The following is an 18,200-nucleotide window of genomic DNA, read 5'->3' on the forward strand; positions in this document are numbered from 1 at the left end:
GGAACTGAGAGCAATGAGTGCCATGCTGCGTCTTTGCTAGATCTGTCCCGCAAGGCCATAGAAGAGAAAACCTGCAAGAAACACTTCTGTGACTGTGTCCTGCCAAGCACTGATGCTACGATATAAATATATTTCTGCAGCCTTGGGGTATGCTATGATGCTGGAGTGTTTGTTGCTAGGGCAGCAGCTGACAAGGACTCTTGAACAGGCTACTTGAGTAGGGTGCAGCAGCTGACCTGGGAACCCTGACCCTGGTGCAGGCTTGTCTGCAGTGAAAAGGTGGTTTGCAATAAGGCCGACAATTTTATGTGAATTTATAGCTCAGAAGCTCTTCAGCATGAATTACCTGCATGGCTGCTCTTAGTGCCTCTGAAATACAAAGGCACTAATTCCAGGCTTGCACAGCTGCCTCACGAGCAGCACGTGTTGGAAGTGGCGTTGTGGGGAGGAGTGCGGAGGAGAAGCCGTGTGTGAATTTGCAGCGTGCTAGCAGCACTCTGCCTCCCCTAAGCAGGAACAGCACCCTTGTGCTCCCACAGCAATGGGTGCTCCTCGCTGCCTGTCCCAAGCACCTTGAAGCCTGGGCATTGTGCATGCCGTCAAACAACTCTGACAACAGCTCCTGCAAAGCAGTTTTTACTTCAGTGGCATCTTCAGGCACTTGTGCTTACCACAGCTGGTGTTTTCAAAAGTAACAGAGAATTTGGGTGCCTGCATATTTTTTTCCTCAGCCTTCAAAAAACACATGTTTAAGATACTTGATGTTTGCTATTGCAAAAGAGAAAAAATACACTTTTAAAAACTAAATCCCTTTTTAAGGTGTTCAAGGTGCCCAGTGGTGGCGTGCTGCAGGGGCAGAGGGCTAGCTCGCTCACTAGCTCAGCAAGGCTTCTTTTTCCCCCTTTTTTATGCATTATAATCAGGTTATTAATAACTCTATAGCAGGATTAATTTTTTTTTTCCAGGGTAGGGAAGAACTCAGTAATTAAAAGTACGTACTGATGGCTATGAAGCCAGGTCTCAGGTCCAGAGCTGATGAGCTACCTTCCAGCTGATGCTGAAAGGTGTGTGGCACCTGCTCCGTGCCCTGCCTGCAGCCGAGCGGGGAGGTGGGCTCTGCTGCGCTCCCCCAGCCTCATCTCCCCAGCCAGTCAAGAGGCAACAGCATGTGGGAGGTGAGCAGTCTCATCTCCGGGTCTGGGAACGGGAACATACTGCAGAGCCAGCTGGGAGATAAAATAGGGCTTGTGTCTTGCTGGGCACAGCCCTTCATGTTTGATGGCCATACTTGTGAACTTTCCCGGGTGCCAGTGTAATGGGAGGCAGCCCCAAGCATATCCCACCAGCCCAGGGTTCTAGGTGCACCTACAGAATCCTTACACCCTTAATTCAGACAGTATATAAAAGCCTGAGGCTTCTCTCAACCACTAACAACAAAAGCTGTGAACCACATGGTGGGGAGGTAATCCTTACTACAGCGTTAGCAGGCGTCACAGTCTTTCTTCTGACAGCTGTGCCCGTTCCTTCATCACCCGGGTACGTCACACATTTGACTTATTAGACTTCCTTGGGTGGAGAAAGGCAAGTCCACAGGGAGCCTGGCGTTAGCTTGCCATGTTTGGCTCAGTGATTCAGTCTTGCACATCCCGAAACAGTGGCCTTCGCTGGCCTGCTGGTGGGACTCGCTCCGTACGGGCTGCTGCCTCTCTTCCATGAAGCACCACATGGAAGCATGTGTCTTCAAACCCTTTGGACAAAGCATATGCAAAGCCTATTATGGAGCTGTGGAATTTAGTCCAATCACGTTGAAATTGGGTCAGCCTTTGTTAATGTCACTTTTAAAAATCTATAGAAGTCAGCGGCGCACAAAATATGCAGTGCAATGCAGACCACAGAGGTGGAAATGGAGTGTCTGGAAATATGGTTGTTTCTGACAATGCTGGTGTGGCCTGAGCTGTACGAAGGAGATAATTAAGGTGTCGTGTCACCAGTTGGAGGCAACTTGATGGAGAGGCCCTTAAATGAGCTATTTGTTGGAGCACTTTTTTCCCAGCGCTCATTCAGCATTCACCCAGAAGCAACCTTAAAGGAAGTTGAACAACTTTCTGATGCTTGTTAAAATTTGGCTGAAGCTCTGAAACTCAAGGGTTTATATGTTTTCCAAACTGGTGGGTGGTTCATTCTAATTCTGGATATGCAATTTATTCACATACACAACTAATCCTTTTTCGAATCCTGTTAAGTTCTTGTTCTTCTTAGTATCCTGTGGCAATAAGTTACAGAAGCTAATTGTGCTTGTGTTGAGCTCCCTTGATCCACTTTGCTCATGCTTGCTTTAAATTTTAAGTGTTGTTCTGAGAAGCTTGGTTAATATTATTTTTTTCCCGTGAGATAATCTGTGTTCTTGATCCCATTTGTTGCAACAGGGCTCAGGGCTGGAAGGGTAGAGTAGGTCAGGTTTTGCCTCAACTGTTGCAAGGTTGGGGAAATTCTGCAGTCTCTGCGCCTCCGTTTTTCTAACAGCTTGCAAAATGCAAGGTGGCCCCTGCGTGTGTAGCCAAGGCAAGTGTAGTGACAGACCTAGGGTTTGCAGGTGAAGCTGGACAAAAGTATCGAGTGGAAGAACAGCCTCCTAAAACTAAGCTTCCTTTCCAGGCTTTTCCAATATTCCTGAATTTTCTAATTTTTGTGTTTAAGAAAACAAAAGAAAGAAAGAAAGAAGGGGAGAGGGAAAAAAAACACAACAACAACAAAAAAAAACCACAAAAGCAACTAACCACGTTGTTATTTCTCTGTTTTTGGCCACAGGAATTATTCTAATTTTTTAAAAGAAGGACACAAATGCTGGGTGAAGAGTTGATGCAAACCCTCACCTACCATCACAGACCCAGTCTGCATTAGCTCATTTTTGATTCCTGAGGATGAATCCGGTTCTCCTCTAGCTGGCAGATTGGTAACGGTGGTCTGAAACATTTCTGAATCATTCTCACTCCCTTTCCTGACTTGCAGTTCAAGCTTCACGTTGTACAGATGAGCTGTAGCTCAAGGATGGTGCGTTGCCTGTCGCGGCGGTTGCAGCTTTCTGGGGGGGGGGGGCTGGGCTGTAAACCCTCTGTCCTTTTCTCTCGGCAGTCGGGAGAATCTGAGGTTGAAATTAGCACCCCTGATTAAATCCTCGAAGAACAAGCAAGTCTGCACGCTCATTACTCAGTTCTGGCTACGTTCTGCTTAATAACTAAACAGTAATTAGCTCCACAGTTTTGCTACTACACTTATAATAGCCCCCATTAAAGTTATGGGGGTTTTAGGCAGTAATGGCTTACAGAGTAATTAACGAGCAAGAGGCTTTTATTACTACCTTTATTTTTAGCCCGTGCTTTACAAGCCTTTTCTGCCAAACACCAAAATCTTAGACAGAGGCTTGTTGTGCCTGTCTCCTGCCATGCGATGTATGCATGGAGCACCAGGAGCCACCGGTGTCCCCGCGGGGGGGGAACCCAGCACCCCCAGTGCCTGCTGTGCCACGTGATTGCAAGGGAGAGCCGTAATTACCCCGTGCCTCAGTTTCCCCATCTGAAGAATGGGCGTGACAGTGGCACGCTCACATGCCTGCAGTCATTTTTTGCAGAAGACAACCAGCTCAGGTGTGAGCCTGGATGTGAATTCAGGAGGGTTTGTTGGGTCGCAGGGGCTGTGGTCCAGCTGCTCGGTGCACCGAGGTGGGCGAAGCGGAGGGACCTGCTGTGGCTCGTGCCGCTCCTACATCAGTTTCCAGCAGGGATCAGAACCTTTGCTATTGCAAAGGTGAAAGGAACCCTGTGTTTAAGTTTAAGGGGTGCTTTGCCCAAGGGGAAAAGCTATTAGTGAGAATATACTTTGTATCCTGAAGTACAGGTGTTTATTTTCCTTGTAAAGCTTTTGTTGTAGGATTTGGCTGTGTTTGTTTGTTATTTCCTGGCTGGTTTGTAATACAAGTGTTTGGTATGTTTGTTTGGGTTTTTGGTGTGTGTTTTTCTTACATCAAGACAATATTTTTACTCCAGCGACAGGTATATATATAAATTCAACTCAAGCAATTCTTTAGTTTCACATGGTCTAAATCACTGCTGCTTAGAGTGGGAAAACCGAGGAGTAATGATGCTGGGGCTGATCAGCCCCAAAGGAAGAAGGTAAAACTGACTGTAAGCCATCTTGCAGATCAAATCAGTGTTCCCTACGGTAAGTGTGCGAGCTGACGCCAATTAACGTGATTTAAAAAAAGAACCTTCTCTGTTTAATAATCTACTATATTAATAACACGTGGCTCCAGGATTTATTAAAGCTTTTTTGTTAGATGGGTGCCCTGTTAATATTGTCATGCCTTGACAGCATTGCCCTCTGCCGGAGGATGCGAAATCTTTCACCATGTGGCATCGCCCTTCTGCTTTCAGCACATCGAAATACATTTCTGCCAAGGAAAGTCTTTCCAAACTAGGCAAAACACTTTTGGTTTTAATATTTTAACCCCCAGAGCGCTTACATTCGAGCTGGTGATTTGTGTCTTTTGCCTGATTTTTCAAAACTTGAAAAAAAGAAGCATACTTTCTGAGGTGGAAAATAGTTTGGTCTTTTTTATCAATTCGTGCTTAAATTTGTTCCTCCTCCTTGTTTTCCCTGTGGAGGAGAAGACAGCAGAAGCCTAAAAATTGACAATCTGAACAAAGCCACGTTTTGTTTTGAACATTTTCCATGGGAAAAGGAGAGTGGCATTGTGATGGGACAGGGCTAGAGTGAACGCCTTGAGGAGGGGCATAATTTTCCCCAGACTAATTTTTGGCTAGCCTCACTTGTGCCATAAACAGCAACAAAAATCATTGTTTGGCTTTGATAGCAAATTTTTTTGGATGCAGGGCAAGCCCTCTGTCTTGGGCTGTGAAGCCGTGACTTCACAGCCCAAGTGAAGTGGTGTAAACTCACAGGCAACCATCTATTTCCTATCTGATGATGTTCGCAGGAGAAAACAGATTTTACCTGTTGCAGCTTTAACACGTGACGGTTGAGGTGGGGGCATGGCTTTGTTACACTGAGAACTGGCGTCACCCTGCACCCAGGCCCTCAATTGCATTAGCGTGTTGAGAGGGAACACACTTGCAATACTTCATCGGGATCCAGATTTCATCGAGCTCCCAGCAGCCCCAAGTGAATTCTTATGACGTCCTTCAGTCAGGCTTCTCAGGGTCATCAATAAACTGAAATCGCTTCAGGGATTAACAGTGAGAAAGTGTCTTTGCTGCGGAGCAGAGTGCCTGGGATGCTGTGGGTGCCATGGGCGGCTCGGTGTGCAACAGGGGGTCAGGGCACAGCCTGCGGCTCCGCATTCTCCCCCCAGCCAACCACCGACATCTGCGATTCGGATCCACGCCGGGGTTGCGTTTCTTTGGGCACGTGGAGCACACCGTGTATAGGGAAGGGAACACTAATTACGGCCACTGCGTGCTGGGTACCTGATTGACATCTGCAGCCCACAACTGCCGACGGTGCGAAAGGAGCTCAGTGTTCAGCCAGCCCCGCGAGGACATGGGTGCAAGGCTCCTCACGGCAGAGAGCACCCACCGTCCCTGGGAGCTCCCTGCTGCCAGCCCAGCAGGGCTGTGGAGCAAAGCCGATGGCTGTCTCTGCTGGGGCACGAGTGGGCTGTGCTGGCCCTTGGCAGCTGGAGCACCAGTGACAGATGATTGACCAGGGAGCTGCTAAATGCTCTGTAGCAAATTAAAAGGAATCGAAGCTGAAGAGACCAATGCATAAATCGTTGGAGCCTGCTCGTTTTCCCCTGTGTGGAGGGGGTAGACAGCAGAGCAGCACCCCAGCTCAAAGGTGCCCGTTCTCAATCCTACAAAGCCGAGGGTCAGCCTGTCCTACGGGAGGATGCTGACAATTTGAGTCTGGATTGGCAGGAGGCAGGGAAAAGGTGTCTTAAGGTAAAAGCACTATATCTGGAGGAAGCTGCCCTTAACAAGCAGGGCAATTGATGGGTGCCAGCCCACTGTGGCAGCTTGCCAGATGCTGTGAATTGACTCTTGAGAGGCTTTTTTGGCATGCCATTTCCTCCCACCCCCTCTCCATCCATGGTGCATTTGCAGCAAAAGCACTTTCCTAGGCAAGGTGTTCAAGCTTTTCAGAGCTGCCCCTTACGGCTCTGCCCTGTAGGAATGCTCAAGGGGCATGTTCTGGCTTTGTTAGAGGATTCAGAGGATGCCAGCGCTCAGTGTCCTCTGTTCAGGCACTGACAGCAACTGCAGGGACAGCAAGGATGAGGCCAGATGCTCTTTCCTGAGGGCAGTGTGTGCTTTGGCAGTGCTAGGCCAGCGGGATTTCTCTGGCTCTCAGAGCTGGACAGGGATGTAGCAGAAGGCTGGTGTTTGCTGGAATAATTCCTCCTCTTCCTCCCTGGTTTATTTTGTCTGGATGAGGCTGCTTTCTCCATTTCTGAAAAAATAGGGACAAATCTGCGTAGCTGGGAGATGTTTCCTTGAAAGTCTGCACAGCGTCCAGCTTCACGTAACATATCCTTGGGCTGTGAAAAGGTGTTTACTGCTGGTTCCCTGTACTTGACTGCAGGAAACCCTGCTTTCCGTAGAACCAGATGTGTCTGGTGTAGGTGTTTGTTGCTGTTTCTTCTGGAGAGCCTTCCAGAAGACTAGCTCCCTCTTACCACCCTCACTAGCTGCGGCTTGCCCTGATCCCCCACAACCTCCTTCCACACCGCTGGATCCTGGCATTTCCTAAACGCAGTTTGCCCCCATATCTGCTGATTGCACCCTCTGCATGGTACTGGAGGAGGGTAGGTGCACATGAGGAGGATGGGTCCCCAGCTCTGTAGATGCTGGCACCATGATCTCTGGCACTGGCTGTTGTATGGGAGGCGGCAGATCTCTCGCTGGTGAGAGATGTCTGGGTGGGGAACTGGCTGTTTGCTAGAGTTGGCTGGAAAATTTTTGACAGGTTGGGTTTTTGTACGTGTGGAAAAATGGATTTGATGAAGCTTTTGTTGAGGGACATTTACATGTCCCTTTTAAGGGCAAAGGCCAACCCATGTTTTCCCTACCCCTTGTTTTCCCTGGTAAATTAATACCTCTGTGATTGAAGTGCTAATTTGGAAGAACCAGGTTCTGTCCAGCCACTTGAGTATCGCTTGCTTGCACTTTAAAACAACTGTGTATTGGTTTGTGGAGCCATTTCGCTCCAAGTCCTCCACTGGGCTCAGTGCTGGTGGCTGACTGTACAGCCCAATGCTCGAGGCACGGCCAAGGGAAATTCAGCTCAATCCAAGCTGGGCTAATCAGGGATTTGAACCTGGATCTCTCCACGACTGCCCCATGCAACCAAGCAGAAGCAAGCTCCGAGGTTCTCGGGGGCGGGGGGGGGGCGGGAAACATTTGCAAAGTAGGGTCGTAGCTACAGCCCAGGCTTGTGGAGCTCCCGCTGATTTAAGGAGAGGATCTGATAGTTTCCAGGGCACCACGGTGGCAGTGAGTGACCAGCCAGCCAGCGGCTGTGCTGTGGGAGATGGGTGCTTTCCCCCAGAGCAGACTGCTACCCAGACTGCGGTATTCTCTGGGCTCTCCTTTGACTGCAATGCAGCCCTTTTAGCAGCAGGCTTAATGCGTTCCCCCACATGGGAACAGTGGTACTAAACTGCTACCCATGTTTGCAAACTGTCCACCGTGCGTGTCCCTGCTAAGTGATGTACTTTGCTTGCCAAGATACTAGGATAAAATACAGTCTGCTTAAATCTTGTATGTGCTTGTCTTGAATCAAACTAAGCCATTGTGGCACTTTAATATACTCCAGTCGCAACACCTCTGAGGTGGAAGAAATGAACCTGAACAGGCCACTGGAAGCCTGAGTTAAAACTGGCTGCGTCAAAGATGCCAGCGGGGGGGTCTGAGCTGAGGGGGTTACAGTGGTGGGCAAAACACAGGGTCACTAGCTTCACTGGAGCCGTGTTCCCAGGAGCATAGGTACAGCGACTCAGTGCTGTGCCTGGCGGAGGGAGGGGGTCTGGCTGGGTCTGAGCACTTGCTGATGTGTCAGACAAGTAACGTCGTCATTATGGTCCCTGCTTCCTCCCAGGGGCTCGGGCCTGGCGCGTGGTGTTGTGAGGCTTGGCCAGCGTGGGTGAAGGGTGCTTTTCTGCTGGGGGATGGCTCAGACATCGTGGCACTGAGCAACTTCAGCTTGGCTGAAGCAAGGGCCTTGCTTGACAAGTGGGACGCAAAGGAAAGCAAGGCTCTGAACGCCCAGGAGGCATCTGTCCCTGGTGGGTGGGACACTTTGCTGCTGTTCCCTGTTCCAGTTGATTTACTCTTCCTGAGGAGGATTTGTGAACTCTCTTGAGCAGCTCCCCGCTACTTTTCTCTGCCTGCTCACCTTTGCTCTGTGTTACAGGTTTCCTTCAAATGAGTCCCTGAAGTTCCTGCTGGCAGCTCCAGCAGTGTCCTGTAGAAGTGCCCTCCTGCTCCTGGTCTCAGCGGCCAAGGCCCCTCCAAACCTGCTTCTGCAATGGGTGGGTTGTAAGCACTGGTAAGACCTACGAGTCGTGTCGCCTTCGTTGCTCTCTCTCTCGCGTTCTCTCTCTCTGTCCTTGTTCCTTCTTGCCCATTTATTTCTGTTCTCCATGTGCTCTGCTGTTCTGTCTCTGGGGTTTTCACTGTCAGGTAATGAGGAGCTGTGGGTCCAGTCAGTCTTGGAGATGCCGAAGAGACGAGACATCCTGGCTATCGTGCTGATAGTTCTGCCCTGGACACTACTAATCACCGTCTGGCACCAGAGCACCATTGCTCCACTGCTTGCAGTGCACAAGGGTGAGAGAAATCAAACCAGCCCATGCCAAGTCTGTGCATCCCTCCCTCGTCCTCATCTCCTCTCTCATTTCATTTCTCCATGGCAGCCATGCTCATCTCAGCTCCCAGTCCATGCTCATGCAGAAGATTCCCCACTTCTGCTGTAGGAACAGCCCAGCGCTCGTAGGGGTTCTTCAGAGGCATCGGTCTGCAAGCCATGAGATATTGGCCACACTTGGAGGGTTCTTTATGACCTAAATCCAGAGCACTGAAGGAAGATGCTTTTCCTTGTTCCCTGATGATGCATAAGAGAGGAGTACCTTCCTGCTAGCCTTTGCAGCGTTCTCCACACAAGTTAGTCCAGCAGGAAAGCTGCAAAAAAACCAGAGAGCAGAGCAAACAAACCTGCCACTTGAGACAGCTGCTCTGGGAGACGTGAGGCAAAGAACATTTTTTAAGTGTCCTCAGCAAAGCAGCAAACTGGTGCTCTTACACTTGAAAGAGAAGGCAAGAGCCAGCATCTCACCTGATTGTCTGATGGAGTTACAATGCTGTAAGAGTCAGCTTCCACACTACCTGTAACACAAAGCATTAGATCCCTGGCCCAAATCAGATGAATGCAGGAAGTTCTGAGGGATCCTTTCTGGCCAGAAGGGTCCTAGTTTTTATTGTGTTCTTTGCATAGCAGCAACACCTAAGGGTGTGAGAGCTCTTGGAGGCTGGAAGAAGCCAGGCTGCCTACTGCTGTCTTCATTCTTGGTTCTGCCCTTCTGCTGAGTGCCAGGGCAGGTGGGTCGGTTTGGGGAGGCTTGTCTGTGGGGAAGAAGGCCAGCTCATTTTCTCTCCCACTTCCCTTTCCCTGGGAGGTTCTCTCCCCTTTTCCTTTTAATGTTTGCACCCATCCTCCACAGTTGCTTATCCTTTGGCTGAACAGTCTGATGTGCAGTTTGAATTTTCAGAGTCTGTCCTGAGCAGCTTTACATTTCTTCCTGGAGTACTGACAGCCACCCATGAAGCTTTGGGCAGTTCCTAAGGGAAAAATGACTGTGATCCCCTCTGGGAGGTAGACAGTGTTTCAGAGGATGAGGGATCTACTGGGCTCTAAAAGAGAACTTGAAAGACTACTAAGAATACACCGTCTATAAACCAGTTTAATTCAATGCCCTGAAAACTAGGAGCTGTTTTTCGTGAATGGCCACGGACACTGAGGTTAGAGCACAGAGATTGCTCTGCTCTGACTGTCGTGAACTTATCAACGATGCTGGTAAGACACATCCTCTGCCACTGCTTCTCTGAGCCCCTAGTGGAAAATGAGTGGTGATAGAGACCAACCTGAAAGCTCTTGGGAGAAATTGTTTTGTTCTTTTGTAACAAGTTTGTGAGATCCTTGGCTAGCAGGTGCTAAAAAAGAGACATGCATCTATACGCTAGCGAGGGCAGAATGGCAGTCCTTACACATGCCAGGATTTACAGCTGAGGGTTTGACCTGCAGGGGTTTGCAAACTGTCTCAAGCACCATCCTGGCTAATTACATTTGTGTCTGTGTCCAATGCATTCTGCAGATTTATTTTGGAATTGATTCCAGTGTTCTCTGCTTTCAGAGAGCTCTGCTATGTGATGCTGATGTGCTTTGCCTTACATAGGGCCCGACACAAACGTGTGCAGGACACCTTGTCCCCGTCCACCCCACCAAATCCAGACCCTCCCTCCACCAACGCTATGGCGTACAAGGCCTTCATTCGGTGAAAGGCTGGTATCAAAGTCTGTGCTGCTGGAAGAGTAACATGCTATGAAAAAACTATAGGTAGTACCCTGCTGGGTCAGATCTAATGTCTGTCTGTTCCTGTTCTTTCTCATCTGAAGTTCCCGGTAGTAGCTGGTTTTGCAAAAATCTATGGCTCAAAGTATTACATGCCCGCTAGAGAACAGCTGAATGGAGGTGCCCCTTCATCTCTGCCAGTTCCTAACTGTAGACCATGGTATTCCTGCTGGTCCACAGTGGTACGGAAGTGTGAAAGTCGCACCCTGGAAAAAAAAATGACAGCGACAGGTGCATGAACGTTTGGGTTTTTTTTCCTTGAGCTGATTGTGAACAAGTCTCTATTTGCAAGGATTTTGTATGTTTGGATCAGTGTATTTTATATATGTGATGTTCATTGTTCACACGCACACTACTGAATGGGCTGTTATTTTCAGAGACTGGTAGGATCTTTTTGAGGAGAGGTTAGTCAGAGGCAGGTGAAAGCCTCTGCAGGAAAAAGCCTACAATTACAGGCTTTAATTTCTACTCTCCATTTCTGGATTTGGAGAGTGTCTTTCCCCACTTCTCTGTGCCCCATCCCAGGCCTGTCAGGAGAGCAGTGGGGTACTGCGGTATTCTGGCCAGATGCTGCTGCTGGGGGATCTTTACTGACTTGTTTTTTTCCACCAGTTAGTTCCCTGCCTCCCAATCCAGGCAATCCAGTGCTTGAGTGCAGAGCCATGAGTCCTGTCCTACTGAGCATGGTGCCCAGAGCTCTGGAGCTCTACAGGAATGACAGATTGTCAGTCCTCGTTGCTGTTTTCTTCATCTAGATCTAATTGCTCTACAAGGCTGTCTCTTCTGGGTGCTTTTTGAAGTTGCTTATTCTGAGCACTCAGCTGCAGCATTGTCCTGGGCTCTCAAGCCTTGTTTGATGCTGGTTTTCTAACAGCAGGAACTTCTTTTCTCATGTGTGTTTGTCCCTGATTCCTTTATTTATTTGTGTACTTATTTATTAAAGCCTCCATCTGAGCTTGTTTCCTTTCCTCTGAAACCATGAGGGCGATCTACTATTAGCAAGCAGCCTGCTGGCTCACTCGGGGGGTGTTGGAGGACTGAGTCCATGCGGCTTTTTCTTCTCTCTCATACCCTTGCTCAGATGATGGTGGTGACTCCCAGCGTGATCTCACTGCAGGCTTGGACTCCAAGGAATACTGCTTGTCGGACCGGGACATTGTGGAGGTGGTGAGGACAGAATATGTTTATACCCGCCCACCCCCGTGGTCAGACACCCTTCCCACCATCCACGTCATTACACCCACCTACAGCCGGCCTGTGCAGAAGGCAGAGCTGACGCGCCTGGCCAACACCCTCCTGCACGTGCCAAACCTGCACTGGATCCTGGTGGAGGACTCCCAGCGGCGCACACCTCTCATCACCCGGCTGCTGCGGGACACGGGGCTGAACTACACCCACCTCAACGTGGAGACACCCCGCAACTACAAGCTGCGGGGAGACATGAGGGATCCCCGCATTCCCCGGGGGACCATGCAGAGGAACCTTGCTCTGAGATGGTTGAGAGAGACCTTTAACAAAAATAACAGCCAGCCTGGGATTGTTTACTTTGCTGATGATGATAACACCTACAGCCTGGAGCTCTTTGAGGAGGTAAGATGCTGCTGGGGAGGGCCCTGCCGGCTCAACACAACAGATTAGCACGTGGGGTGTAAAAGGTGCCGTGTACTGAGCTGACGAGATGCTGTTGCACATCCTCTCCTGAGCTCGGGATCAGTCTTGTCTTTATAGTGATCCCACCACAGCTGCCCTGAAGTTTTCTCTGGGGGTCGGTTACCACGCTGCGAAGTGCATGTTTCCCAAGGGCATCCTTTGCGAAGTAATGGGACCCCCAGTTTATCCTGTGGCATGTGAGCAGGAGGCAGATAGTTTTCACTGTAAAGGAAAGTAATGAGGAGCTGCCATCCCCTGTGGGGAGCCTTGTTAGGGTTGGAACGTCGCCTGCTGTCTGACATGCATGTGTGGAAGCACAGTGCCTAGCAAAAGAAACCTTGGCCGTCCTCCTTCCATGCTCCACTCTGGAGATTGCCACCTGGTTCCTGATCTGATGTTATCTACCTTTCTTCTCCACCACCCCTATGTATTACACTTGGCTGGCTGCTAATTCACGTTTGTTCTGTTTGAGGAGTCCCTGGGGGGACTTGCTTGCTGTTTGCATTTGTTTGCTGTCATCCCAGAGTGTCCACTGGTTAAACTCTGCAGCTGTCAAGAGCCTGGTGGCTGCTCTGCACAGATCCCCAGCTGAGGTAGCAGCGCCCTTTCAGAGTTACGCCTGAATGGTGCCAGCACACTCACAGCGCTTGCAGGACATCTTGTTCAGAGATACTCTGGGCAATTGGCTCTGGCTTGCTGCACACAGGAGGAGCGTGCATTTATCAGCGTTTGCTTCTCCTCCCAGAAAAGTGGAGCCCTTCACGCACCGCCTTGGAGAGTGCAGCGCTCCCCTCGGAAGCTACTTTGCTCGCAGCATCAGGGGATGGAGGGTCTCTGAGGCTGTTTGAAGTAGGCGATGGGGCCGAGACCTCAGCCTGGAAGTTTGCAGCTCCAGGAACTGTGATGGCAGGCTGAATTTCAGCATGTCCTGACAATCCTGTCAGGCTTGAGCAGGGGAAGGTTCCCATGTGATTTTCCCATCAGGGGCTCTGAATGAACTCCTGAGCCTTTCCCTGTCTGCAGGTTTGCAATGGTGTTACAGTGCCAGGTACCTGTACCTCAGCTGGCTTCCAGCTCAGAAATTCCTTGTTCCCTTGCTCTCCTGAGGCCAAGCTTTTGCAGCAAGGAACAAGAAAAGGAGGGTTGCTTCCTTCCCTACCAGTTGCCAGGTTTTATACCAAGGATCTCCTATTTATTTGCGCCATATCTGGCCCCCTTCCCCTCCCTGGTGGTTTCCCTTCAGCTTGGACAGCCACAGGAATATACATGTTTTTAAAGGTGAAAGGAAATTCAGACCGAATGTCTGTCTTCCACAGTCCCCTTTGAGGCTGGTTCTGGCAGCATCTTGAGACAGACACTGCACATTAATAAAGCAGAAAGGGTTCCTTCCTTCACCTGGTGTGCTTTGCTGGTAGAGGCTTCTCCTCCTTGATGTGTAGCTGCAGTTAAGGTCACATGGAGCCAATGAAATGTGCTGTGAAATGCAGAAGACGTGCACTATTGTTCCCTGTGGACAGGGCTGCCGTTAGCATGTGTATAATGCAGAAGGGCAAGTGCCAGAGCTCTTCTGGTCTCGTTTGCAGTAATTAACAGTGATGAGATTAGCTCTGGGAGATCCCTGATCTAAGAGACTGGGCTGAGAGCAGAACGTGAGGCTGAGCCTGCCAGCAGAGCAGGGCAGGGTGCTGGCGGGGGCGAGCAGGCAGACTGGCATTCAGAGCATCTGCATTGGCAAGTGCCGGTATCTGAAGTGTCCCCTGATGGCTCCTGTCCATTTCGGTTGGCTCTACAGGGAGCAGAGGCATCCAGCGTCCTTCCACTGGGTAGCAGGAGCAGCTACGAAGCACCGTCCTGCATGCTGGGAGTTTCTGAAGAGGCTGTGCTTCGCAGCTGTCCCTGAGGTTATGGGCTACGGCTGCAGTGCCTCGCTCTAAAGATGCTTTTAGCCTTACTGCAGCTCACAGGCTGAAACTGCAGCTCAAACTACTTCGCGTTCAGAGAACACACCTTTCTTCCTAGATATGCCACTCCTGCGTTTCCAGGTGGCCTCGGGCAAAGTGCTTCTCTGTGTCCTTGTTTCCCCCACTGTCCATGTGCAAGACTGATGCCCCACAGCTCTAAAGACCTTTGAACAAAAACCCCCTCCTAAATCTCAGTTAAGTTTATAACTGGCAGCTTTGTTTTTAGCGCTGCACTCATGCTTGGCTCCGTGGCTACCCATTACTATTGCTATTGTTAGCTGCCACTTTCCAAAGCACTTTGCTGCTCAGGCTCCAGGGTGTGCATCCTCTGAAACCCAGGGCCATCCGTGTCCTGCAGGACATCCAGTGAGCAGGGTGAAGTCATTCTGCTGGGGTGCTGGTTTGTGTCTTGGAACTCGTGGTGCTGGTTTGTGTGTTGGCACTCATGGTGCTGGTTTGTGTGTTGGAACTCACGGTGCTGGTTTGTGTCTTGGAACTGGTGGTGCTGGTTTGTGTCTTGGAACTGGTGGTGCTGGTTTGTGTGTTGGAACTGGTGGTGCTGGTTTGTGTCTTGGAACTGGTGGTGCTGGTTTGTGTCTTGGAACTGGTGGTGCTGGTTTGTGTGTTGGAACTCGTGGTGCTGGTTTGTGTCTTGGAACTCGTGGTGCTGGTTTGTGTGTTGGAATTCGTGGTGCTGGTTTGTGTCTTGGAACTGGTGGTGCTGGTTTGTGTGTTGGAAGCCGCGTGCGGCCGATCCTTCTGTGTGCACCCACCGTACCCTTCTCTTTCCTTGCCTCCAGATGCGCAGCACCAGGAAGGTGTCAGTGTGGCCAGTAGCCTTCGTCGGTGGCTTGCGCTACGAGTCACCCAAAGTGAACGCCGCAGGGAAGGTCTATGGCTGGAAAACTGTGTTCGACCCCCACCGCCCCTTTGCTATAGACATGGCAGGGTTTGCTGTGAACCTCAGACTGATTCTCCAGCGATCTCAGGCTTACTTCAAACTGCGAGGAGTGAAGGGAGGCTACCAGGAGAGCAGCCTGCTCCGGGAACTAGTGACCTTGAATGACCTTGAGCCGAAAGCTGCCAATTGCACTAAGGTACAGTCTCTTCTTCATACATCGGTTGTAAGGATCCAGAGGTAGCAGAAGGCCCGTTCAGCCCTACCGTTCAGTCACTTGTCCTCTGCGTCTGATGAGGGCAGACCCCCATTGCAAGGGGGCTGAGAATGGGTCATTAGGTATTAAAATGTGTGGAGGGCAGTTGTCTTTCTCAGTTTTGGGCTGCTAGCAGTTGCCATAGGCCCTGAAATATGGAGTCTTCTCTGCCCTGTAACTACCTCTAGTATATATCCTTATTATTTTCAAGATGGACTTACCTATGGCCTTGCTAAGCCTCTGGAGCAGGGAACACCATAGGTGAAATGTACGTTGGCTGCTTTATGCGAATTCCTGCTGCTTTTGATTACTGGTACTCCTGGGAGAAGCTAGCATCACATAAGATATGGCCCTCTGGAACCCATCTGAACTGTGACCCTGGAGTACCAGCCACAAAAAGTGGTTTTTGGCTGTAGGGGAAGACTGCTCACACAATCACTGCCTTAGTGCGAAGTTGCCTTCTCCCTCTTGGCATCTATGCAATATCACTGTAGTTGTCCACAATAACCTGGATCTTTCTGTGTCAGAGGTAATGTGGAAATGTTTTAATGCCTGGGATATTGCTCTGAGCTCTAGGAGGCTTCCAGGAAGTGTCATTTGGGGGGGATGTTACTGCTGTCAAAGTGACTGCTAATTATTTAACTGTACACATTGCTTAGGAGCCACCAAGTCATGAAGCAGGAGCCCTATGTACTAAATAACGTAGAAACTCAGAACACAATGATGGTTCTTGCCCGAAAGACTTCCCAGTCTAAAATAAGAGACAACAGACGGATATCTATCTGGAATGACAGGGAAGTACGAGAGACAATGTTGGCTAGTGTGACAGGCATCAATCATAAGACAACAGCAAGAGAGGTGCTGTCAAGTGCTTTTGAAAGCTTCGTGAATGGGTCTGCTGGGCACTGTAGGTGTGGAGAGGGTCCCTCTGAGATCACAGACCCCTGTATAGCACTCTCATGGCACCAGGCAGCCTGACTTAGGGAGATTTTATTGCTTAATTATCCCAGGAGGACCATTCTTTTTTTGCAAATAAGCTGTTATTGGCAAAAAAACCCCAGTGTTTGATCAGATCTCCATCCCTTTTTGGGATAGGAAAAGATTTTGAATAATACCCTTTTTCTCTGCTTTCTATCTGCACTGCTCTACAGCCCCCAGCCACGTAAAAAAACAAGGATCTCAATGTTCGGCAGTGCTCAGGCAAGGAGTCTGGGAATAAGGAAGAGGAGCTGAGAGGGAGGAGCAACTCCGTTTATTATCTGATACCTGCTGTGCCTTGTTTTATAAAATCTACATGTCTGTGGTTATGGCTGTCCAGCACTGGGATAAATAACACAGATGGTCTCCCAAGGGTGGGAAAAGAGATTGGATTAAAATTAGATGTCTGTTCTTGGGCACTGCGTGCCCTGCTAGCTAAGAAGAAAGCACCGGCTGGAAACAAATGTGTTTGCAACAGGCGGAGGGAGTTGCACGGGTCACTTCAAGGCTGGTGGTCAGAAGATTAGGGGTGTTTACTCCGTGGCCACTTACGCAATCTTCGGTATATTGTGCCTGCTGTAAATAACTATTGGAGAGACCTGCGTTAGAAGTCTGGGGGTAGGAAATGACAGTTGTGGAGGAACACATGGAAGAAGGAGCAGAAGAAAAAAGTTGTTTCCAGGCAGGAGGAAAAAAAATGGTGCTGTCAGACAGGCTGCTCTGCCAGTGCTGTCACACAAGAGCTGCAGGTCAGAGATGGAGAGGAAGCAGGAACTGCTGGCCAGGATTTGAAGCAGACTGTGTTTCTTTTTTTGGCTAGGCTGTGGAGATCTTACAAGGGTCCTTGTTGTGAACTGAATGCTGTCTGCTCCTGGCAAACTCTGGCTGCAGCTTTGCAGGTTGAGCTTTGCATTTCTGCTTTTAGCTGATGCCAGCAGCCTCCATTTCCCAATTGCTGTTGTGCTTACCCATTTTATGAGGAGGAGAGTCCAGACAAGCAGTAGAGAAGGACAAATCTGGCCTGTGGTCTGGGGTCCTCCTGCTCAGAGATCAAAGCACAGACTTTTTTCTCATTGTGCTAGTGCGCTTCCGGCAGCTGGTGGAGTTTGCTTCTGTTAAACATAACCATACTCCTTCTTTGCAGTGAGATTTACATTAAAAATTGTGATATGCTCAGATAGAGTCATTAAGGAGCGATCAGAGAAGTATGTAAGGTAAGCACAGACATCTGAGCTCCATAAATGCTGCCTGCCCCGTGTGCAATGCTGGTATTTGTAGTATTTATCAAAATTCAGCCCACAAATGCACACTCCTGCAAAAAAAGCTTAAGCTTTGGCCAAAGACATATATCCTGCTTATTTTCTTTGATTTGGGAACTGCCCAAATGAAGGAGAAAATTAAGGAAGTCAATATTAATTGCCAAGGAGAAAGGAGAGAGTTATCCCTCCTTATCAGGAGGGAAGGGTTAGTTTATACTGGAGTTGTAAAGAAACAAGGCTTTGGAAGCAGGCTATGTATTTCTGTGTAATGCTGCTCCTGCGTTCCCCCCCAGCCTGCCCCCCGCAGCACAGACTACACTCTCTTCAATCCATTGACACAGATTAGAGGTCTGAAATTCTGTATTCCCACGAGGTCGATGTAACTGGGACATATTCTGCTCCTCATTTTCTGTTAACACCTGAGGAAACAAGCCGCAGTATGCTCAGCCAGGGAGCCCTTCAAGGAGAGAGACTTTGAGTGGCCCCAGCTATGGAAAAAGCTTCAGCTTAAACTGGCGCAAGAGGACAGACCACAAAATACAAGGTCATTGGAAATC

General features: G+C 49.5%; 1 protein-coding gene across 2 annotated transcripts in view; it reads left to right on the plus strand.

Annotated features, from left to right (window-relative positions):
- Nucleotides 1–18,200, plus strand: part of B3GAT1 (beta-1,3-glucuronyltransferase 1) — a 40,244-nt gene that overhangs the window by 12,745 nt on the left and 9,299 nt on the right. Inside the window, exons 2-5 of one of the 2 annotated variants that reach the window (XM_005440217.3) lie at nt 8,428–8,562; nt 8,697–8,843; nt 11,723–12,231; nt 15,053–15,349. In XM_005440217.3, coding sequence (XP_005440274.1) covers nt 8,732–8,843; nt 11,723–12,231; nt 15,053–15,349 — 918 coding nt within the window. In that variant the 5' untranslated portion in view covers nt 8,428–8,562; nt 8,697–8,731. The remainder of the gene's footprint in view (nt 1–8,427; nt 8,563–8,696; nt 8,844–11,722; nt 12,232–15,052; nt 15,350–18,200) is intronic. The other variant, XM_005440216.3, reaches the window with a different exon arrangement.

Source organism: Falco cherrug, chromosome 17 (genome assembly GCF_023634085.1).
Source record: "Falco cherrug isolate bFalChe1 chromosome 17, bFalChe1.pri, whole genome shotgun sequence".
In the NCBI taxonomy this organism is placed as follows: Eukaryota; Metazoa; Chordata; class Aves; order Falconiformes; family Falconidae; genus Falco; species Falco cherrug.